The 17,897-nt window shown below is 40.7% G+C and overlaps 1 protein-coding gene across 1 annotated transcript in view; it reads left to right on the top strand.

Annotated features, from left to right (window-relative positions):
* Positions 1-15,923, top strand: part of adamts9 (ADAM metallopeptidase with thrombospondin type 1 motif, 9) — a 62,770-nt gene extending 46,847 nt beyond the window's left edge. The window contains exons 30-40 of the mRNA XM_053484174.1: positions 2,689-2,859; positions 3,697-3,867; positions 3,963-4,163; positions 4,303-4,432; positions 5,593-5,687; positions 5,803-5,897; positions 6,365-6,498; positions 11,219-11,310; positions 12,540-12,644; positions 14,586-14,694; positions 15,242-15,923. Of these exons, the coding sequence (XP_053340149.1) occupies positions 2,689-2,859; positions 3,697-3,867; positions 3,963-4,163; positions 4,303-4,432; positions 5,593-5,687; positions 5,803-5,897; positions 6,365-6,498; positions 11,219-11,310; positions 12,540-12,644; positions 14,586-14,675 (1,284 nt within the window). The 3' untranslated portion in view covers positions 14,676-14,694; positions 15,242-15,923. The remainder of the gene's footprint in view (positions 1-2,688; positions 2,860-3,696; positions 3,868-3,962; positions 4,164-4,302; positions 4,433-5,592; positions 5,688-5,802; positions 5,898-6,364; positions 6,499-11,218; positions 11,311-12,539; positions 12,645-14,585; positions 14,695-15,241) is intronic.
* The last annotated feature ends 1,974 nt before the right edge of the window (positions 15,924-17,897 follow it).

Below are 17,897 nucleotides of genomic sequence, written 5' to 3'. Positions count from 1 at the left end.
AAAGTGGAATGTAAATAAGAGCCAAAAAGTTGGCAAAAATGAAAAAAAGTTATATTCGTTGAAAAACTATTCTTCAAGACTGTATTAAAATATAGAAAATCTGGTTCTTCGGAAGGAAAATTTGAGGAAATGAGGGGGAGGGGTCAAGACTTTTGCACAGTACTGTATACAGTATAATGTTAGCATTTCCATCGGGATTGGTAGTGAGGATTTCTGTAAGGAGCTTTTAATGGAATTTTATATAAGGAGTCTCCAGTGTCAGGTTCTTTTTCCAACTTTAAAAGAGGAATAAAGAGAGGCTTGTGAAGGTGCTGCTATAACATAAGTGAGAAGAAGGATCGATCATGATTTGATCAAATGTTCAATCTTAAAGTGGCTGTAATTATTATCTCAGTGGGTCAGATTCCTCGTGTGACACGCCGAACTTCTCCGAGGCGAAGAAACTGATGATCAGACGCTTTCAGATCCAGGTCAAATGTCAGTGTGAAATCGGAGCGCACAGAAGAAAAAGTCTAATTAGCAGAGAGCAGCATTGCTTTGGGAGACGTGTCTCCTGCTGGTCCGGCACCGAGGACGAGGACAGCTGGAGTTCATTAGAGCAGAAAAGGCTTTTTTCCCCCTTTTACTTAAATGTGATAGGATTCTTAGCTGCAGGTACTTTTCCCACGGATCTCTCAACACACACACACACACACACACACACACACATAGCCTCGTCTTGAAATCTGCTTAAGGATTTCTACATTAGCGTCTCGCTCACAGATTCTCGTAGAGTTTTGCTGTTTTACTTCACACATGCGAGACTTTCCCAGCACTGTGCTTTCTTTTCTCAGGTTTTCAGTGGTGCACTTTACTTTCTCTAATTCTGACTAGTTTTACAGTTTACTGTTTAAAACAATGTGTTTATATATTTTTCATTAAATTTGTTTTTAAATAGATGTCTGACAGTTTGTATAAGGAAGAGGTTTAGAGCCACAATAAATAAAAAAAATATTTGAGTTCTGCCTTTATTCTGATTTAATTTTTTTTTTTTTTAAAGTCAGAATTTTAAAAAGAGAAAGTGAGAAGTTAAATAATGTTTTTTTTTTGTTTGTTTGTTTTTTCTTCCTCAGAACTATGACTTTAATTAATTTAATGTCATTCTGATTTAATGTCAGAATTTAAAAAAAATTCTCAGAATTCTCAAAAAAAAGTCATAATTTTGACACCCTGAATTGTAAATTCTAAATTTAATTCAAATTCTAAATGAACATTTTATTTGTCACATACACAGTCATACACAGTACGATATGCAGTGAAATGCTTATACAACCGCGCGTGACTTTAAAAGTCAAAATTATTAAATAAAATGAGAATAAAATATAGAAAACATAGCTGCAGAAAAAATAGAAGAACCAAATATAAAATATGGGATATAATTTTTTTATTTATTTTTTTACTTTTTAAAAGCTGTAAAAATATGGAAAATGTGCGAAGGTGTACAAAATGAAATGAAATAGAAATGTCCAGAAAGAACTCAGAATTCTGACTTTAATCTACTTGACTGATTTTAATAACAGAATTCAAAATTTTTCTCGATATTCTCAAAAACCTCTGAGATAAAAGTCAGAGTTCTTATTTTTTTTATCTCATTCTGTCTTTAATGTCACAATTCTATTTTTTTTTCTCAGAATTCTAAGATCAAAGTCACAGAAGCCTGTTATTGGCTAGTCTTGCTGTGAAAGTACTGTATGCCCCTCCCACATGTCCAGTTTGTCTTGCTTGGCCCTCAAGCATGGACGTCTACTGACGCTAACTCATGATCTGCACTCAGGAGCACGAAAACAGCGATGCTGCAGTATAAGAGAAATAAAACGCTGCTCTTATATACAGTACAGGAGAATCACCCGAGTTATTCCTTATTTATTTACGTTTCCTTCTTTTGACTTTCCCATGGACTAAACAACATTTGTCTGCTATGGAGACACAACGGCACTATAATATCTTATTATCTTAATTGACTGGTGAAATGATAAATTTGCGATATAAGAGTGTGTATAGGAATCTGCACACATGCTGTGTGTGTATGTGTGTTTGACTTTGTTGATTTAGCGCCTTATGTGTGATGATTTCGGTCTCGCCGTGCTCGAGGCTCCTGGAGGTGACGAGAAGTTGGAGAAAGAGCAGATGTTGTGTTTGTGTTCGTCAGAGCTGAAGAGTTTTACGGTGTGTGTGACGTGTGAGAGAGCGGGCATCGTCCCATGGAACACAGCTAGAGTAATCAGCCCAGCTCCAGGGCATAAATCACACATCCTCATACACACACACACACACACACACACACACACTCAACGTGTAAAAGCTTCACAGCTTGAGTGTGTCATGTCAATTCTTATTGTTTTCTTTATCTTTCCCTGTGCATGGACCTTACGCACACACACACACACACACACACACATACGTAGGCTTTTACGCGGGTAGCCTCTAAACAGGCATGATTTACACCCTTATTATTCTACGTTGAAGTGTTTCTGCTTCTTGGGTGTAATTGTACAAGACATGTTGACATACCCCCATCAGAGATGACCTTTTAAACATCCTTTGCTTTTAAAAGGTCACAGTATGCAAATTAGTCTCCTGTCCAATCAAGCGGGATCATTGAGACTTTCCCTAATTGTTAATGATGAGGCGTATCACTTGTCGTTACAGTGTAGCGTGACGTGTGGATCCGGCCAGAGGAGTCGCGCTGTGGCGTGTGTGAATCACAGCGGGGACGAGATCCACGACTCGCACTGTTCAGCGGAGAAGAGACCGGACCACAGCGAGGCGTGTGACACACACCCCTGCGAGGTCATCTGGATCACAGGGGAGTGGACAGAGGTGAGGACAGGGGACGGGGGGAAACAAGCAAAGGTGTTTTAGATATTTGCAGATTTTACATTATTTAGCTCAACAAAATCAGATGGAGATCATATCACACTGTTCTGTACTGAAGCCACTTCAAGTTCATAAGCTTCCTCTCATGTCCAACATTGTCTTACGGCCATTTTTTTAAATCAGCCAATTAGTTTTTCCCCCCTATTGTGACCTCATATAAGATGATTCCATTCACCTGGCTTGTCACTGGGGGCGTGGCCCAGCATAGCTCATTAACATGAACACTAACATGGTACATTTATAGGATTGAAATAAAGGCAGATTGAGGTTTGGGAAAAAAATGCATCGTCTGAGGGTTTTATTTCAGATGGTACATTAAGACACACACTATGATGGAGTTCTGAGACCTGTGTTAACTTGTTCCAGAAATTAACAATATGGGATCTTTAATTTAAAAAACAGTGAGAAACATTTTAAGGGAAAAAAACTTGGATCTGGTCTCCATATACTTTATACTGTATGTTCTTCATATATAGTATATAAACTGTATAAATGATCCAAGCACTAGTGAAACACTGGGATAATTGCATTAGTGCATCAGGGAATTATATAGAGAAATAACGGTGTCCTGTTTTTCTACACTATCAAAAGTCCCACTTTGACATGAACACCCCATAGCTTTATTTTATAGGGTTTTTTTTTTTCTTTAGGTAAGACTTGATTTGGATTACAGTATAATCTCAGTTCATTTTTTATACTTAATTTCCTATAATAAAGACCTGCCTGCGATGATGTCACTCAATCAGTTGTAATGATGAGGCGTATCACTTGTCGTTACAGTGTAGCGTGACGTGTGGATCCGGCCAGAGGAGTCGCGCAGTGGCGTGTGTAAATCACAGCGGGGACGAGATCCACGACTCGCACTGTTTAGCAGAGAAGAGACCGGACCACAGCGAGCCGTGTAACACACACCCCTGCGAGGTCATCTGGATCACAGGGGAGTGGGAGGAGGTACGAGAAGTCATGATAGTTATTTAAATTTAGCTTGTATTGAAATGCCCAGTAAGTGTGTAGAGTATAAAGTGGTAACGTGTAGTCATCCACAGTGCTCCGTCACCTGCGGTCAAGGCTACCAGAGGAGGCGGGTCTCCTGTAGTGAAGTGCATTCTGGGAATGCAAATTATGAATACAGCCACCAGGGGTCATCCGGCTGCCCGGGGTCACCTCCTGAGAGCTACCAAGTGTGTCGGCTGCCTCCGTGCCCTGCGAGCCATGTGTACAGCTGGAGAGTGGGCATCTGGGGACCCGTAAGTGCTTTTAGCTCTTAATGATATTGAGTTATTGATCATCTGATCTGATTCTGCACGGATATTACTAAAGAAAAATATGAATAAAGACCCTTTATCATGTTATTTCTTCTTTAAATTCTAAACCACATGGTGTTAGTGTTCAGTGAGCTGTGCTGAAGGCTGGATGGAGCGCATGGTGCAGTGTTCCTCAGAAGAAGGGGAGCTCAGTGATGAGTGTGACTTCAGCTCGAAGCCAGAGAGTCGCAGGCCCTGCACCAACCCAGACTGTGAGTGGAAAAAACACCCGTATACATATAGTATATACACACACAAAAAAAGTCACACACTCGCACAAATGTTATTGGACACTGATGATGGGGAAGTCAGAGCGCTGTGTAAAGCTTTCTCCAGGACGTCCCAAAGATTCTCAATGGGGTTAGGGTCTGGACTCTGTGGTGGCCAATCCATGTGTAAATGATGTCTCATGCTCCCTGGAGCATTCTTTCATTATTTTAATCTTGGCATTATCATTTTGGAACTCGTGCCATCAGGGAAGAAAAATCCACTGATGGAAAAACCTAGTCATTCAGTACATTCAGGTCGGTAGCTGAACTCATTTTTTTCGGCACATAACGTTGCTGAACTTTGACCTGAAAACTGAAGCAACCCCAGATCATAACATCATAATGGGTGCATCGCTTCTTCCCCTGACAGACCCGTCACTCGGAAACAGTGTAAATCTGTACTCATCAGACCACATGACCTTTTTGCAATGCTCCACAGTCCGTTCCGCATGCTCCTTAGCAAATTGAAACCATTTTTCTGCCAATTAGCCTTATTGATAAGTGGTTTTCTTAAGGCTACACCGCTGTTTAGTCCCAATCCCTTGACTTCTCTTTGCATTGTAGGTGTGGAAATAAGCTTATACCTACAGTAGCCATAAGTTCTAATGTTATTTTGTTTTTGTTTTATGATTTAGTGTTTTAATGATCTTCCATGATCTCCATTAAGATGATGGGTCAGCAATTTTCTTCCAGATTTAATCATGTTTTACAGTTCTTCAACCAATATTAGTAGCTTTAACAATCTCTTTAGTTGTTTTCTTTGTTTGATGCAGGAAATAATTTGACCCTCTGAAACAGAGTACCTTCTTTGCACTGACCACAGGATATTGTACGTCTTCTGATATGGTTGTTTAAGAAATGAGAAGCTCCTCACTGCATCGGTTAGGGTTAAATAACCTGTTGCAGCTAAAACATATTAATCACTGCAGTAATGATTCAATGGAAGCCTCTTAACTATTTGCTTAGTTAAATTCAGGTGATGACTTTTTTTGCCAGGTAATGTATACATACTCTATATATAGATCAGGACTGGTTCAGAATCCACCTTTCTCTCTCTATCTCTCTCTCTCTCTCTCTCTCTCTCTCTCGCTCTCATTTTTCAGGTGAATTGCCGTTTAGCTGCAGGGATGTCCAGATAAAGAACAGTGTTGTATCTGATGGAGAGCAGCTTCTCAGTGTACAGGGCAAAGCACGTAATGTAAGACTCTTTCACCAGACACTCGTCTCATACTCATCCAGTTACCGTGCAACCCAGTTTATTCCTTCTTTTTTTATCTCTCTCTCATTCCTTCTACTTTGCATCCTGTCTTTAGATCTACTGTTCAGACATGCACACGGAAAGTCCGAAAGAGTATGTCACGCTCACAACTGGAGAGGAGGAAAACTTCTCGGAGGTTTTTGCATACAGGTAAAAAAAATTTTTTAAAAGAGAGTGAGAGACGTTTGTATTTTTTGTCAGCTCTTAATGTGACGGTGATGTTAAAATTCAACACCTTTGATTTTGTTCTTACATTATAAGTACGGGCATAATTTGTTCCGTAAGCGGGGCTCGTATTTCAAACACTCGTAAACCAAAGTGAATTTTTTAATAAGAAATAGTTGAAACTCAACATCAGTTGTAATCACGTGACGCTCAGCATCAAAACAAGAAGCACATTAATGATACGTGATACTCGGTACTTGTAAACCAAGACTTATTCATTTTCCAAGTCAAAATGTATTAAAATCTTTGCTCGTCTTGCGGAACTCTCGCACACCACGTTACTCGCAATCCAAGGTTCCACTGTAGGTATATTTATATTTGGCTCATTTGTTGTGTTTTTATTGCTGTTTTAAAACTATTTCGTTTTGTCCTTTTGTTGATTTGTTGTCCAGGTTGATGGATCCCACACAGTGCCCATCAAACCTGATCCACAGGGAGGAGTGCCAGTGCCGGAGAGACTACACAGCCGCTGGTCTGTCCACTTTTACCCGGGTCCGACTGGACCTGAGCAAGATGTCCATCATCAGTGAGTCAAAGGATCCTTCTAACATACACTGCAGAGGCTTAAATACTGGTTCAAGCTAAAATATTCAATAGCCGACAATACGCATTTAATATACTGTATCTGGTAAATATCTAGCATAACATTCGGTTCTTTTGTGATGTCAGCAAGACTTACGGATCTGACTTACTGCAATCCAAAACGCCAACGGAAGTCCAGTGAATGCTACAAAAATAAAATAAATAAATAAATACATACATAAACAACAACAGTGTGTGCAGATGTAGAAAAATAATCAAGGACAGAGTTGAGCACAACACACAGCAAACAATTAAACTGGGCCAAGTTTTTTTATCTGGTTGTAGAGTTACATTTAATATTATGAAAAGTCCAATTGGGAACGCCAATCAGCCTAATCTGCATGTCTTTCTCACGACATGCACACAGACCCCAGGCCCAGGGTCAGAGGTAGCTCAGTGGTTAGGGCATTGGACTATGGTTCAGAAGGTCCCAGGTTTAAATCCCACAGCCACCAAGTTGTCCCTGTTGGGCCCTTGAGCAAGGCCCTTAACCCTCAGCTGCTCAGATGTTTAATGAGATAAAATATAAGTCGCTCTGGATAAGGACGTCTGCCAAATGCCGAAATGGAAATGTATGGCAGGAATCAAACCCAGAACCTAGAGGTGCAAGGTGACAGTGCTAACCACTAAGCCACCATGTCACCATGAGCTGTACTGTAACTCTAAAACCTGGGATTTCCTACAATCCTTAGGGATTAAATTCACTTGTGTCATAGAAACTATAAAAAGTCATGGAAGGAGTCTCCAGTGTCAGACACCACCCTGTCACTGATTATCTTCCTATTACAGCAACGTATTTGCAAATCCAGTCCAATCCTGTTGTTCATCATACAATGCATTTACTTCATCATGTGTGCTCGAGTGTAAGGACAGTATGATTCCCAACAGCTGTATTTGCTTTTGTCACACTGTCAGATCGCACATACACACAGCTGATCTGGAAATCCATGCACTGCAGTGCACATCTGGCGGAAAAGGACACGCCTGAACTTCTCTACGCTGTGAAAAAAATGTGAAACCTTCCGCGGTGCCTCGTTCCACATGCTGGTTAGATGGCTTTTCTTACATACAGTATCTACTTCAGTCAAGCAATAGCATCGACACCAACACAACATTAACATGCTGGACAAGTTGAGAACGAGCATTTCAGTTTCTGCGGTCCACGTGACATATACGTTTTATAAGCAGTGGTGCTAATCCAAAGCACCTCCCAGAGGGACAGCCATGGCGGAAGTCCCTTTACGCACTTGTGTCATAGCCACGAAGTTACAAGGTGAAATATAGCTTAACAGATCCCCTTGTAACTCTCTGTGCAATCAGATGGCTAAGAGAGAGGGACGTGCTGCAAAAGCAAAACATATGGCTCGTGTTCGACAAAAGGAACAGGAAATAACAGAGGGTCGTGTCGAGTGGCAGTGCCGCTGGCCTCAGACATAGTGTAGCTGCTATTCTACATGGAAACACATGCTGTAGAACAAAAAAATTACTAAGCATTCCAAACCACTTGTCACTTTCATTTACTTATACTGGAAATAACCTGAAAGATCATGAACCTTATAGACGTAGATGTAGAATAAATATGCTGAGTTTAAAAATAGGAAAAACAATAGTGTATGTAAGTGGGGTTTTGGAAACCGTAGTACCGTGGCTTATTGGAGACCACTATGCTATAGTTTTAATATAATCAAATCATGTCCTACCAAGCCATTTGGATAGATCGAAATAAAAGTACTATAGGTTTTTTTGGACAATGCAGTGCTAGTAAAACCTTGGTCATTTGCACACCCAACCAGGGCAGTAGAAAAATGGCATTTAGCACAAAATGTCATGATAATGGTGCTATACAATCTTGGACATGACTCTGATGTTAGTACCGAGGTAAAACCATGTCCCACTGGGCATAACCATAATGATAAAACCATGGGCTTTTGCACACAACGGTAATAATGTTACAATGAGTTCCTAGACACAACCATAATGTTAGTACCAAGATAGGACTGTGACCTTTTGGGCTTAACCATGATGGTAGTACCATGGTTCTTTGCACAAAACCATAGTGGCCTTGATGATGTCATTATATATTCTGTATAATCTATTTGTGTGTGTGTGTGGGGGGGGGGGGTCTTTTGGGGATAACTGTGATGGTTGTACAGTATCATAGTATTTAGAATACAGTCATGCTGATAGTGCCATGCATTTGTCCCTATACTGTACTATGTATTAGTCTTTATGGTATAAATATGATAGAACCATGGCCCTTTGTACTCCATCATGGTTATAATACTGTGCCCTTTGGGACATAGAGTGAACCATTACAAGCATAATTTGTTCCGGAAGCGGGCTCGTATTCCAAAACACTCGTGAATCAAAGCACATTTTCCCATAAGAAATAATGGAAAAAAGTAAAAATAAATCCCGATCAATAAGTGTTTCCATTTATGCGCACAGGCGCTGTGTGTGTGTGTGTGTGTGTGTGTGTGTGTGTGTGTGTGTGTGTGTTTTTCTCCCTCCTGCGCTGCTTGTTGTGTATTATGTGTGTGCGCGGGCATAATTTGACACCGTGCTGGTTGTGTGAGTGAAGCACCCCCTCTCTGTTTTACACACACACACACACACAAACACATTAAAGGCGAGGGAGAGGGAGAGAGAGAGAGAGAGAGAGTGTGTAAACTGGCACGGTGTCAAATTACGCACGCGCACACACATAACACACACACTCTGCAGCGCAAGAGAAAGAAAAACACACAAACACATAACACACACACTCAAACACTGACACACACAGCTGGGCCAGGGGTAGCTCAGTGGTTAAGGCATTGGACTACGGTTCGGAAGATCACGGGTTCAAACCCCACAACCACCAAGTTGCTACTGTTGGGCCCTTGAGCAAGGCCCTTAACCCTCAACTGCTCAGATGTGTAATGAGATAAAAATGTAAGTCGCTCTGGATAAGAGCGTCTGCCAAATGACTAAATGTAAAGGTGAGAGAGAAAGAGAGCGTGTGTGTTTGTGTTTGAACAGGCGCATTTTTAAATTAAGCGCACACAAAACATAACCAGTAAGAGACGAGCACTAAGACCCAGCAGAAGAGATGAATACCCGCAGCGGCAGAGAGAGAAAAACCGCTGGCTCAGTTGTGATGACGCGACGCTCTGTGTCAAAACAAGAAGAGCATGCGTTATACATGATACTCGGTGCTCGTAAACCACGACAACACTCGTTTTTTAAGTAAAAATTTATTAAAAATCTTTGCTTGTCTTCTGGAACAATCGTAAACCGCGTTACTCGTAATCCGAGGTTCCACTGTATCCGTGATGGCGGTACCATGACATTTTGGATAGATTCACGATGGCAGTACATTGCCCTTTTGGACATAACCATTATGTCAGTAACACGACCATTTAGTCATATCCATAATAGAAAGAGTATGTCCTTTTGGACATAACAATGATGTCAGTACAGTGACCTTTTGAACTTATCCATGATGGCAGTACTATGACCTTTTGAAATGACCATGATGGCAGAACCTTTTCTTACTGGACATACTGTAACCATGTCTTTTTGGCCATGATGGCAGTACCATGACCATTTGGTCATAGCCATAAGGACAGGACCATGACCTTTTGAATATAATCAAGGTTGTGGTATCATTATAGGGTCATGATTGTGGTAACGACTGTCTACTGTGCTGTATGGTAAAACTCCGATCTATTACACATAACCATAATGGTACTCCCTGACCTTTTAAATTCTACCATGATGGTAGCAGCAGGACCATGTTTTTGGACAATACCGTAATAAAACCATATATTTAGACCATATCATGATTAAAGAAGATGGGAGAAAGGCTGATTTTGGACACTACCATTATGGTAGCTTTTGGTGCACTACAATGATGGTAGGATGACGGAAAGAGCAGATTTTTCTAATTACTGCCCTGATGGTATGTCCATGATATTTTTGAAGAATAAAAAAAAGGTCTAACTTTAAATATTATGAACTGAAGAGCTCTTTCTTCTTACCAAAACTATCCAGGAGAGGTAAAACCTGCCCAGTGTGTGAGTGTACGCATTCCCACCATGTGACCTATGGTTGGGTCAGAGAATGCTAGCCTGGCATCTGGAGAGGTTAATGACACTAATCTTCTCCTCAACGGTGGACCTGTTTGGAAAGTGGGGTCATGAGTGAATCCAGAATAAACATTGTGGTTAATTACACTTCTGTCTAATGTCAGTGAGCTGGCAGACGTACGTAGCGCCCTAAGATTAGCGTTAAAAAACATCTGCGCTAACCTTTGCCCGCGCTTGCCCAGGAATCCATTAGGACCAAGCGTGAAGGGGTTAATGGTTTCAAGGTTGCAGTTCGCGCTTGCTAAAAAAGCTCAAGATTACAAGGCAAGGACTTGATTGGTCCAAATTGCCCTTGTATTATGTTTCACTTATATATCACTTATCCTTATTATGCCATAGGTGGCAGCCTCCGAGGGGAAAAGTGGTCAGATTGGGGACTGTTTACAAGCCCAGAACTCAAAAATAACTGTACTACAGACTTAACTAAGTGTTATGAAGACAGCATGTACTTCAAATAAGCCACACACACACTGTCTAATTCTAGCAGAGTAAATTATTTGTTTTTTCTGTTTTGTGTTTTGTTTTGTTTTCCAGCCACAGACTGGAAGTACTCGTACACTCGAGAAGGTCATAAGGTTCCTTTCGCCACAGCAGGGGACTGCTACAGCGCCGCCCGCTGTCCACAGGTGGGAAAGACTTCTCGGGATAATTAGGCATCCTGGGAATGTAACACAAAGTTTTGATCAAGGCTTTGTTGGCAGGCAGTGAACAAAAGCACATGTGGGTGGCATTGGCTGGTACTGAAATAGACACAAATCAGCCAAGATTAAAGAAGCTTGTAGGAAATGAGAAATGTATAGAGTTTAAGAGGAATGTGTGTCTGTCTGTGTGTGTGTGTTTTTGCAGACCCTGCCAGATTGAATTTAAATCCAGCAATCTATCTGTCATCTGGCGCTCATTTCTCAACTCTTAACCGTTTCATCGATCCTACAGTATATTTCGACACTGGTGTTTTTTCTAGCTCTCCACCACACTCGCTCTCTGTTTCTTTTCTTGATCATGGTCCTAAGCCTCTCAGCTCCCTAGATGAGAGAAAACACTCAGAAACAGACTTTCCTTTATCCTCTTTTCCGTTCCACGAGTCACTGGAGAGGAAGCGTAGCTCAGCTCGTCGCTGTGTTTCATTCAAACAGTGCGAATGGATTTGGGTGGATTAGGATTCTGTTAGTTTAACTCGTTTCAAACAATCGATGCTCATGAGTATCCTAAAAATTAACTTATTTATTTGTGTGTTATTTATCTGAGTCTTCTAAGGGCAGCGGCACCGTGGTTTAGAAGTCACCTTGCACCTCCAGGGTCCAGGTTCGATTCCTGCTCCAGGATCTGTGTGCATGGAGTTTGCATGTTCTCCCCATGCTTGCTGGGTTTCCTCCGTGTACTCTGGTTTCCTCCAACAGTTCAAAGACATTCAGATTAGGCTAACTGGCGTTCTCAAATTGCCCATAGTGTATGAATGTGTGTGTGTGTGTGCCTTGCGAAGAATCCACCTTGTTCCACCTTGAATAGGTTCCATGGTGCCTGCAACCCTACATGGGTTCTTGGTATCTTGGTAGACCCTCCATTGAATATGGTTACAGCTGGGATATGCCATGTCCTGATCCAGATGTTTTTGCCCATATGTCTTGAAAAAGGCTGCTTAAAATCTGTCACATTAATTGGAGACTATTGGCGAACAGTCATCAACAGTTCCCTGGCAGGTTAAGAACCAAGCGAGGATATACAGTATATATATTTATTCAACTTCTATTTCTTGAAACCACTGCTATGGAAAACATTCACTAACAGCTGACTATTTTCATATGAGAGACTCTACACTAATATGGATTGCATTCGTGTTTCTGTTCTGGATCTCCAGGGCCGATTCAGACTCAACCTCTCCGGGACAGGCTTCCAGGTGGCTAAGAGCACCCAATGGGTCTCCCATGGGAACTACGCCATAGCGGACATCCACAAGTCTGAGGTACCTCACTCATAACGGCCAAAAAAAGTCCCAGGCAAACATCCATTAAACCGATCTTTGTTTTTTTTTTTTTTCCCTCCTGATCCTAATCATTTCCCTACAACCTTCTCTCATTTCCTAAATCCTCACTAATCCTGATTCCTCTACTTCCCTCGTTTTTTTTGGACTTCCCTTATCAATCCCTCCCTCCCTTCCTTAAACACTTTCTCCTCTCATTGCATCATCTCCCTCTCGACTGCACAGCTAGGGAGCACTATTGAGCAGTTGCCACAACTCTGTTCCTGGGTTTCTCATTGAAGTCAGTCTGGGGTGCCTTTTTTGGCAGGGGTGAAAGGGTTTGAAATGAAAAGCGGTCCACACGGAGAGCAAAGTGGACAGAAAATCAGTTGTAGTAAGTCAAGAGCTGCGGAGAACCCTGCTGAATGGATCATTATACCGATAGCAGCCTGCTTTTATATTTGATGCTGTTTCCTGGACTTGTCTCACGTTGTTATTTATGCAGTTTATTATTGTACAGCTCCGAGTGATTACATACATTAATAAAAATTATTACCATGAATTACAACTGGAACTGCTTTTATAGAAATGTCCTTTTTTGTTGATGGATTTTGAGAATTCTAGAACAGTGCTCTGATATGATCTTTCATAGAGTTGTGCTCAAAAGTTTGCACACCCTGAAAGAAATAGTTAAAAATTACCTTTTTTTTTTTTTTTTTTTTTTTAAATATGACTGATAATACAACATATCTTTTTTCTTATTTAAGGATAGTGGGCACATGTAGTCATCAATTATCACATAGTTGTTTGACTCCTTTTTAAAACCTAATGATAACTAAAATCACCCAAATAACCCTGATTAAAAGTTTACTTGGATATCCTTGAATATTTGGCCACGTTATAAACACACAGGTTGACTGACACACACACACACACACACACACACACACGTATAAATGGCTATTAAAGAGAAGTTTCCACACCTGTGACTCATTGTAATCGTAATTAATGTCTGTGCAAAAGTAGTCATTGAGTTTCTCAGCTCAAAGAGACAAAAGAACTGCCAGAGGACCTGCGAAATAAGGTCGTTCAATTTTTTAAAGCAGGAAAAGGATATAAAAATATACAGTATCTTGACACTTTGAAAAGTACTGTTCAAACTCTGATAAGGAGGTGGAGAATATGAGGTTCTTTTTATACTAAACCAGGGCCAGGTTAGACCAAGAAAAGATCAACTTACTGTATGTGAGAGAGAAACAGAACACAATTAGGAGGTACTTGAACACAAATGACCGGCATGGACGAGTTTCCAGGAGGAAGTGGTTACTTCGCCCATGCAACAAATAGACCAGACATGTAGTACAAGCATCGAGTCAATTGAAGTGATGAGATCAAAATGTTGGTCGGATATGTTTGGATAGGAGTGAAAACACCGTCCCTACTGTAAAGCATGAAGGTGGATTTCTGATATTTTGGGTCTGTGTGAGCTCCAGCGGCTCAGGGAGGAGGTTAGTCTAAATTGTCGGTAACATGAATGCAGCAGAAAATACTGGCAGGCACTTTGCTCTTGAACAGTGCTCCAAAGCCCAAGGACAAGTTGACCCTCCAGTGTCTACAGCAGAAAAAGGTGCAGGTTCAATATCACTAAGTCACTTTGGGGAGATCTCAAATGTATCTCAAGCAAATCTCATGTAAGACAAAACATTTGCAGTAATTGGAGACATTTTGCCAAGAAGAACAGGCAGCTATACCGCCGGATAGAGTTTATACCATCATTAATAGAGTTAATGCCGCCATTGATGCTAAAGGGGGCAATACATGATATTAGGACCTAAAAGTATACAAACTTTTGATCAGGGATGTTTTCTTTATTAATATTATATATATATATCTTTTATACTGTAAGTACAGCCAGTGACGTGCAGTTCCTTTCTTTTTTCACAGGATGGCAGTAGAGTGATAGGAACATGTGGTGGCTACTGCGGCAAATGCACTCCGTCCTCCAGCTCAGGTCTCCTCATCCAAGTCACATGAGGCCCCGACTCTCATACAGGTCCAGACTTACATCCTACGTTCTTGTAACTATATACACATTTTAGTGACAAATTAAAGGGAAGATAAATGTCTGGTCTTGTAGTGGAGTGAAAACCTCAGCTCCACTCTCTGAAATCGTACTATAGAAATAAACATCCTTCATTCCCTTCGACATCCTGATGAATGTGATGATGATGATGATGGTGAAGGTGATGGAGCGAGCTTTTCAAGACATCGCAACAAAATCCTGAGCCGAGTTGAGACCTGGGACAGGTCAAAGGCCAAGGCATTCGATTTTACACCCTCCTTAATCCATTTATTGAGCTCCAGTACACTGTCGATGTGGGCGGAGTCAACCTGAAAGCAACCACGCCCACCTGGATAGAAATATCTGATCATAGGATAAATTTAGTCAAAACATAATCATAACAGAGTCACCTATTTCTTTCCCTTTAATTTGACACATGTGTACTTTTTGAAACCTGGGATTTTTTTGTATTATTATCAATTAATGAATTTATTTATTCCTAATTCCTCATCATATTTTATGGCTGATTTTTCTTTAGGGCGTTCTCTTCTCCTGGGGTTCTTCCCCTTCACGTGGTGCTACAGACAATCAAGACAATGAAGAACATCCCTCACGCCTCCCCTCACCCCTGACTTCCTGCTGTCTGTGTGTAAATATCAGCCGTGTATGTGATGTACAGAATGTGTCGAACTATTTATTATAACCTTTATTACACGGTTATTTAAAATGCCCGCTAAGCCGTTTGTGGATTCTTGCCTGTTTACAGCGCAGGCTGTTTGTTTCTGTGCAGTCATAACAAAAGACTTCTTCATTGTACGTCTTACAGGTTTGTCCAGCGTGCCATGCTGACTTATCGGTCTTGTGGTGATGTGTGTTGTGTTTTTCATAAATAAAACATGACACATGGGAAATCTATTTACGTCCTATGTTTGCAAATGGGGGCGTTCAAGTCAAACTGGGACTTGTGAACAAAGTCGTAAAAGCGATTGAGATTTACAGAAGTCATCAAGAACAGTACGGTGATGAGACTCTTAGCCTCAGTTAAACATGTGAGCGGTGCAAACGCTTTAAAGAGGTCCGTACGTCCGTGAATGACAATCTCAACCGACACTGCAGTCTTTCCCGTGAACATTTAGCCAGTGGAACGCCTGATCCTTGAAAATCAGCAGGTTACGTAGTGGGAAGAGATGCACAGGTACTCGGCATCCCCGCCCCCCAACACCCCCCCCCCCCCGTACATTAAGCCATTAAAGGAGTTCCTGGGAGGCTGGCGTTTCAGACACGAAGCAGGCAGTTAGTTCATGGCTCCGGAGTACTGAGGAAATCAGTATAAAGTACCTTTATGGTTTCCAAGCACTAGTGAAACACTGGGATTAAAATAAATAAAAGGGAGTTCTGTTTTTTCTGCACAACCAAAAGTCCTGCTTTGACTTGAACACCCCTCGTATATTGTTCTTATACTGTACACATGACATGCGGATGTTTAAAAGGATTCGTCTTAGTTTTTGAGAAAACTAGTCTGGTTGGTTTAAAGCGGCTTTACACGGTCATGGACAAAAATCAGACGTAGCAGGACGAAGTCCTAAAGGGGGCATAAGCGGATCTCACTGATTGATAAAGTAAGCAGGGTGTTTAATCACAGGTTTATAAGAGGCATGTGTTGCCATTCAGTCGGTTATACAATCCAGCCGTGTAACGTTACTGGAGGCAAAACGGAAACTCAGGGTGATTCTAGAGAATGAAGCAGGTAGGGGAAGTGCAGATTGGCTCTGGTCATGTGATCTCCTTCAGCAGGTAGAGAAAGTTCATCTGGATGGATCGGTCCACACAGTGTAGGCAATCAGTGCACAAAGGTTGGCCCGACTTTACGATGCCCGTACAGTATAACATCCTTGATTCTGAACAGGAATAAACTGTTGACAAAAATTAGAGCAAAATTGTCTGGGAGGCATCGTGTTAACCTGTACTGTCAATCAAAGTTAACCATCGTAGGATTCTGTGAGTTTGTGTATGGGGATTAGTGTTGACAGTGATGGAGGTTGGCAGGGAGTTGGAGGTCTATTACAGGAACACTCCAGTGTGTCTCATCCTCATCTCTGTAATGATGTCTCAAATACAAGAGACAAAAAATAATCATCATTTACTTATACTGAAAGCGAGGGGAAAAAACAAGAAAACCTGTTTAAAAGTGCATAGTTAGAATAAAAGTCTAAGGGCAGATGTTAAATTTTATTGTTTGATAAAATTCATGAATTAAAAAAAAATTAAAAATATTAACCATAAATTTCCAGGAATATCTTTTGATATCTTATGATGTTTTATCCAACTTTCCAACAATAGGTTGAAGTAATTTGTTAAAAAAAAAAATTCTACGTATAGTAATTTTCATTTCCTTTAATTATTCCCTATAAAAGACGTAGTCCTAATTCTGGACTGTGATATTCAGATAATACTGATTAGATCTTCCGTTCACAAACTAATCTGTCTCAAGAAGTAATAGCGTGTTCTACAAAAATAAGGGCCTCTTAAATATTTGACAAAATTCGGCAAACGCCCCTCCGGATCCTCTTATAAGAGGGGCTTATAGTCAAGTCAAACCGGGACTTGTGAATGACGTTTACAGAAGACTTACGGTGATGAGACTCTCAAAACATTTCAGTGGTGCAAACATTTTAAAGAAGCCCGTACAGCTTTCGGAAGTGATGCATAAGTGCAGCGAGGGATTATATAGAGAAATTAAAGGAGTTTTTACTCTCATAACCGTCAATCAAAAGTCCCGGTTTGACATGAACATGCCTCGTCAGTGAGTTTCAATTGAACGGGTTACTTGAAAAATATTACAAAATATAATATTTGATCAGTTTGTGTTAGCACTAATTAAGAATTGAATCTACACTCCAGAGGATCCAGTGAATGGAGATTAGGTGGAAAAACACTGGAAAGTTTCTTTGCAGTGAAGAATAAATCTATAGGAGTTTTGACAAAGAGAGAAAATGTAACATTTGGTGCTTTTAGTTGTTTTAGTTTTATTTCTGGAAACGTTTACTACAGTTAAAGATGATGATTACTCTTAGCCATAAACCAAAGTTTTGGGAGCTTTGACCATGAAGCCTACACGATGGATGACATCCGGTCATTATTATTAAGTATTATTACGTTATTAAAAAAGAAAACAAAATACAGAAAAATTCATT

This window comes from Clarias gariepinus, chromosome 23 (assembly GCF_024256425.1).
Source record: "Clarias gariepinus isolate MV-2021 ecotype Netherlands chromosome 23, CGAR_prim_01v2, whole genome shotgun sequence".
NCBI classification, from domain to species: Eukaryota; Metazoa; Chordata; class Actinopteri; order Siluriformes; family Clariidae; genus Clarias; species Clarias gariepinus.
The sequence above is the reverse complement of the archived record's forward strand: the minus strand, read 5'-3'. Positions and strand labels throughout refer to the sequence as shown.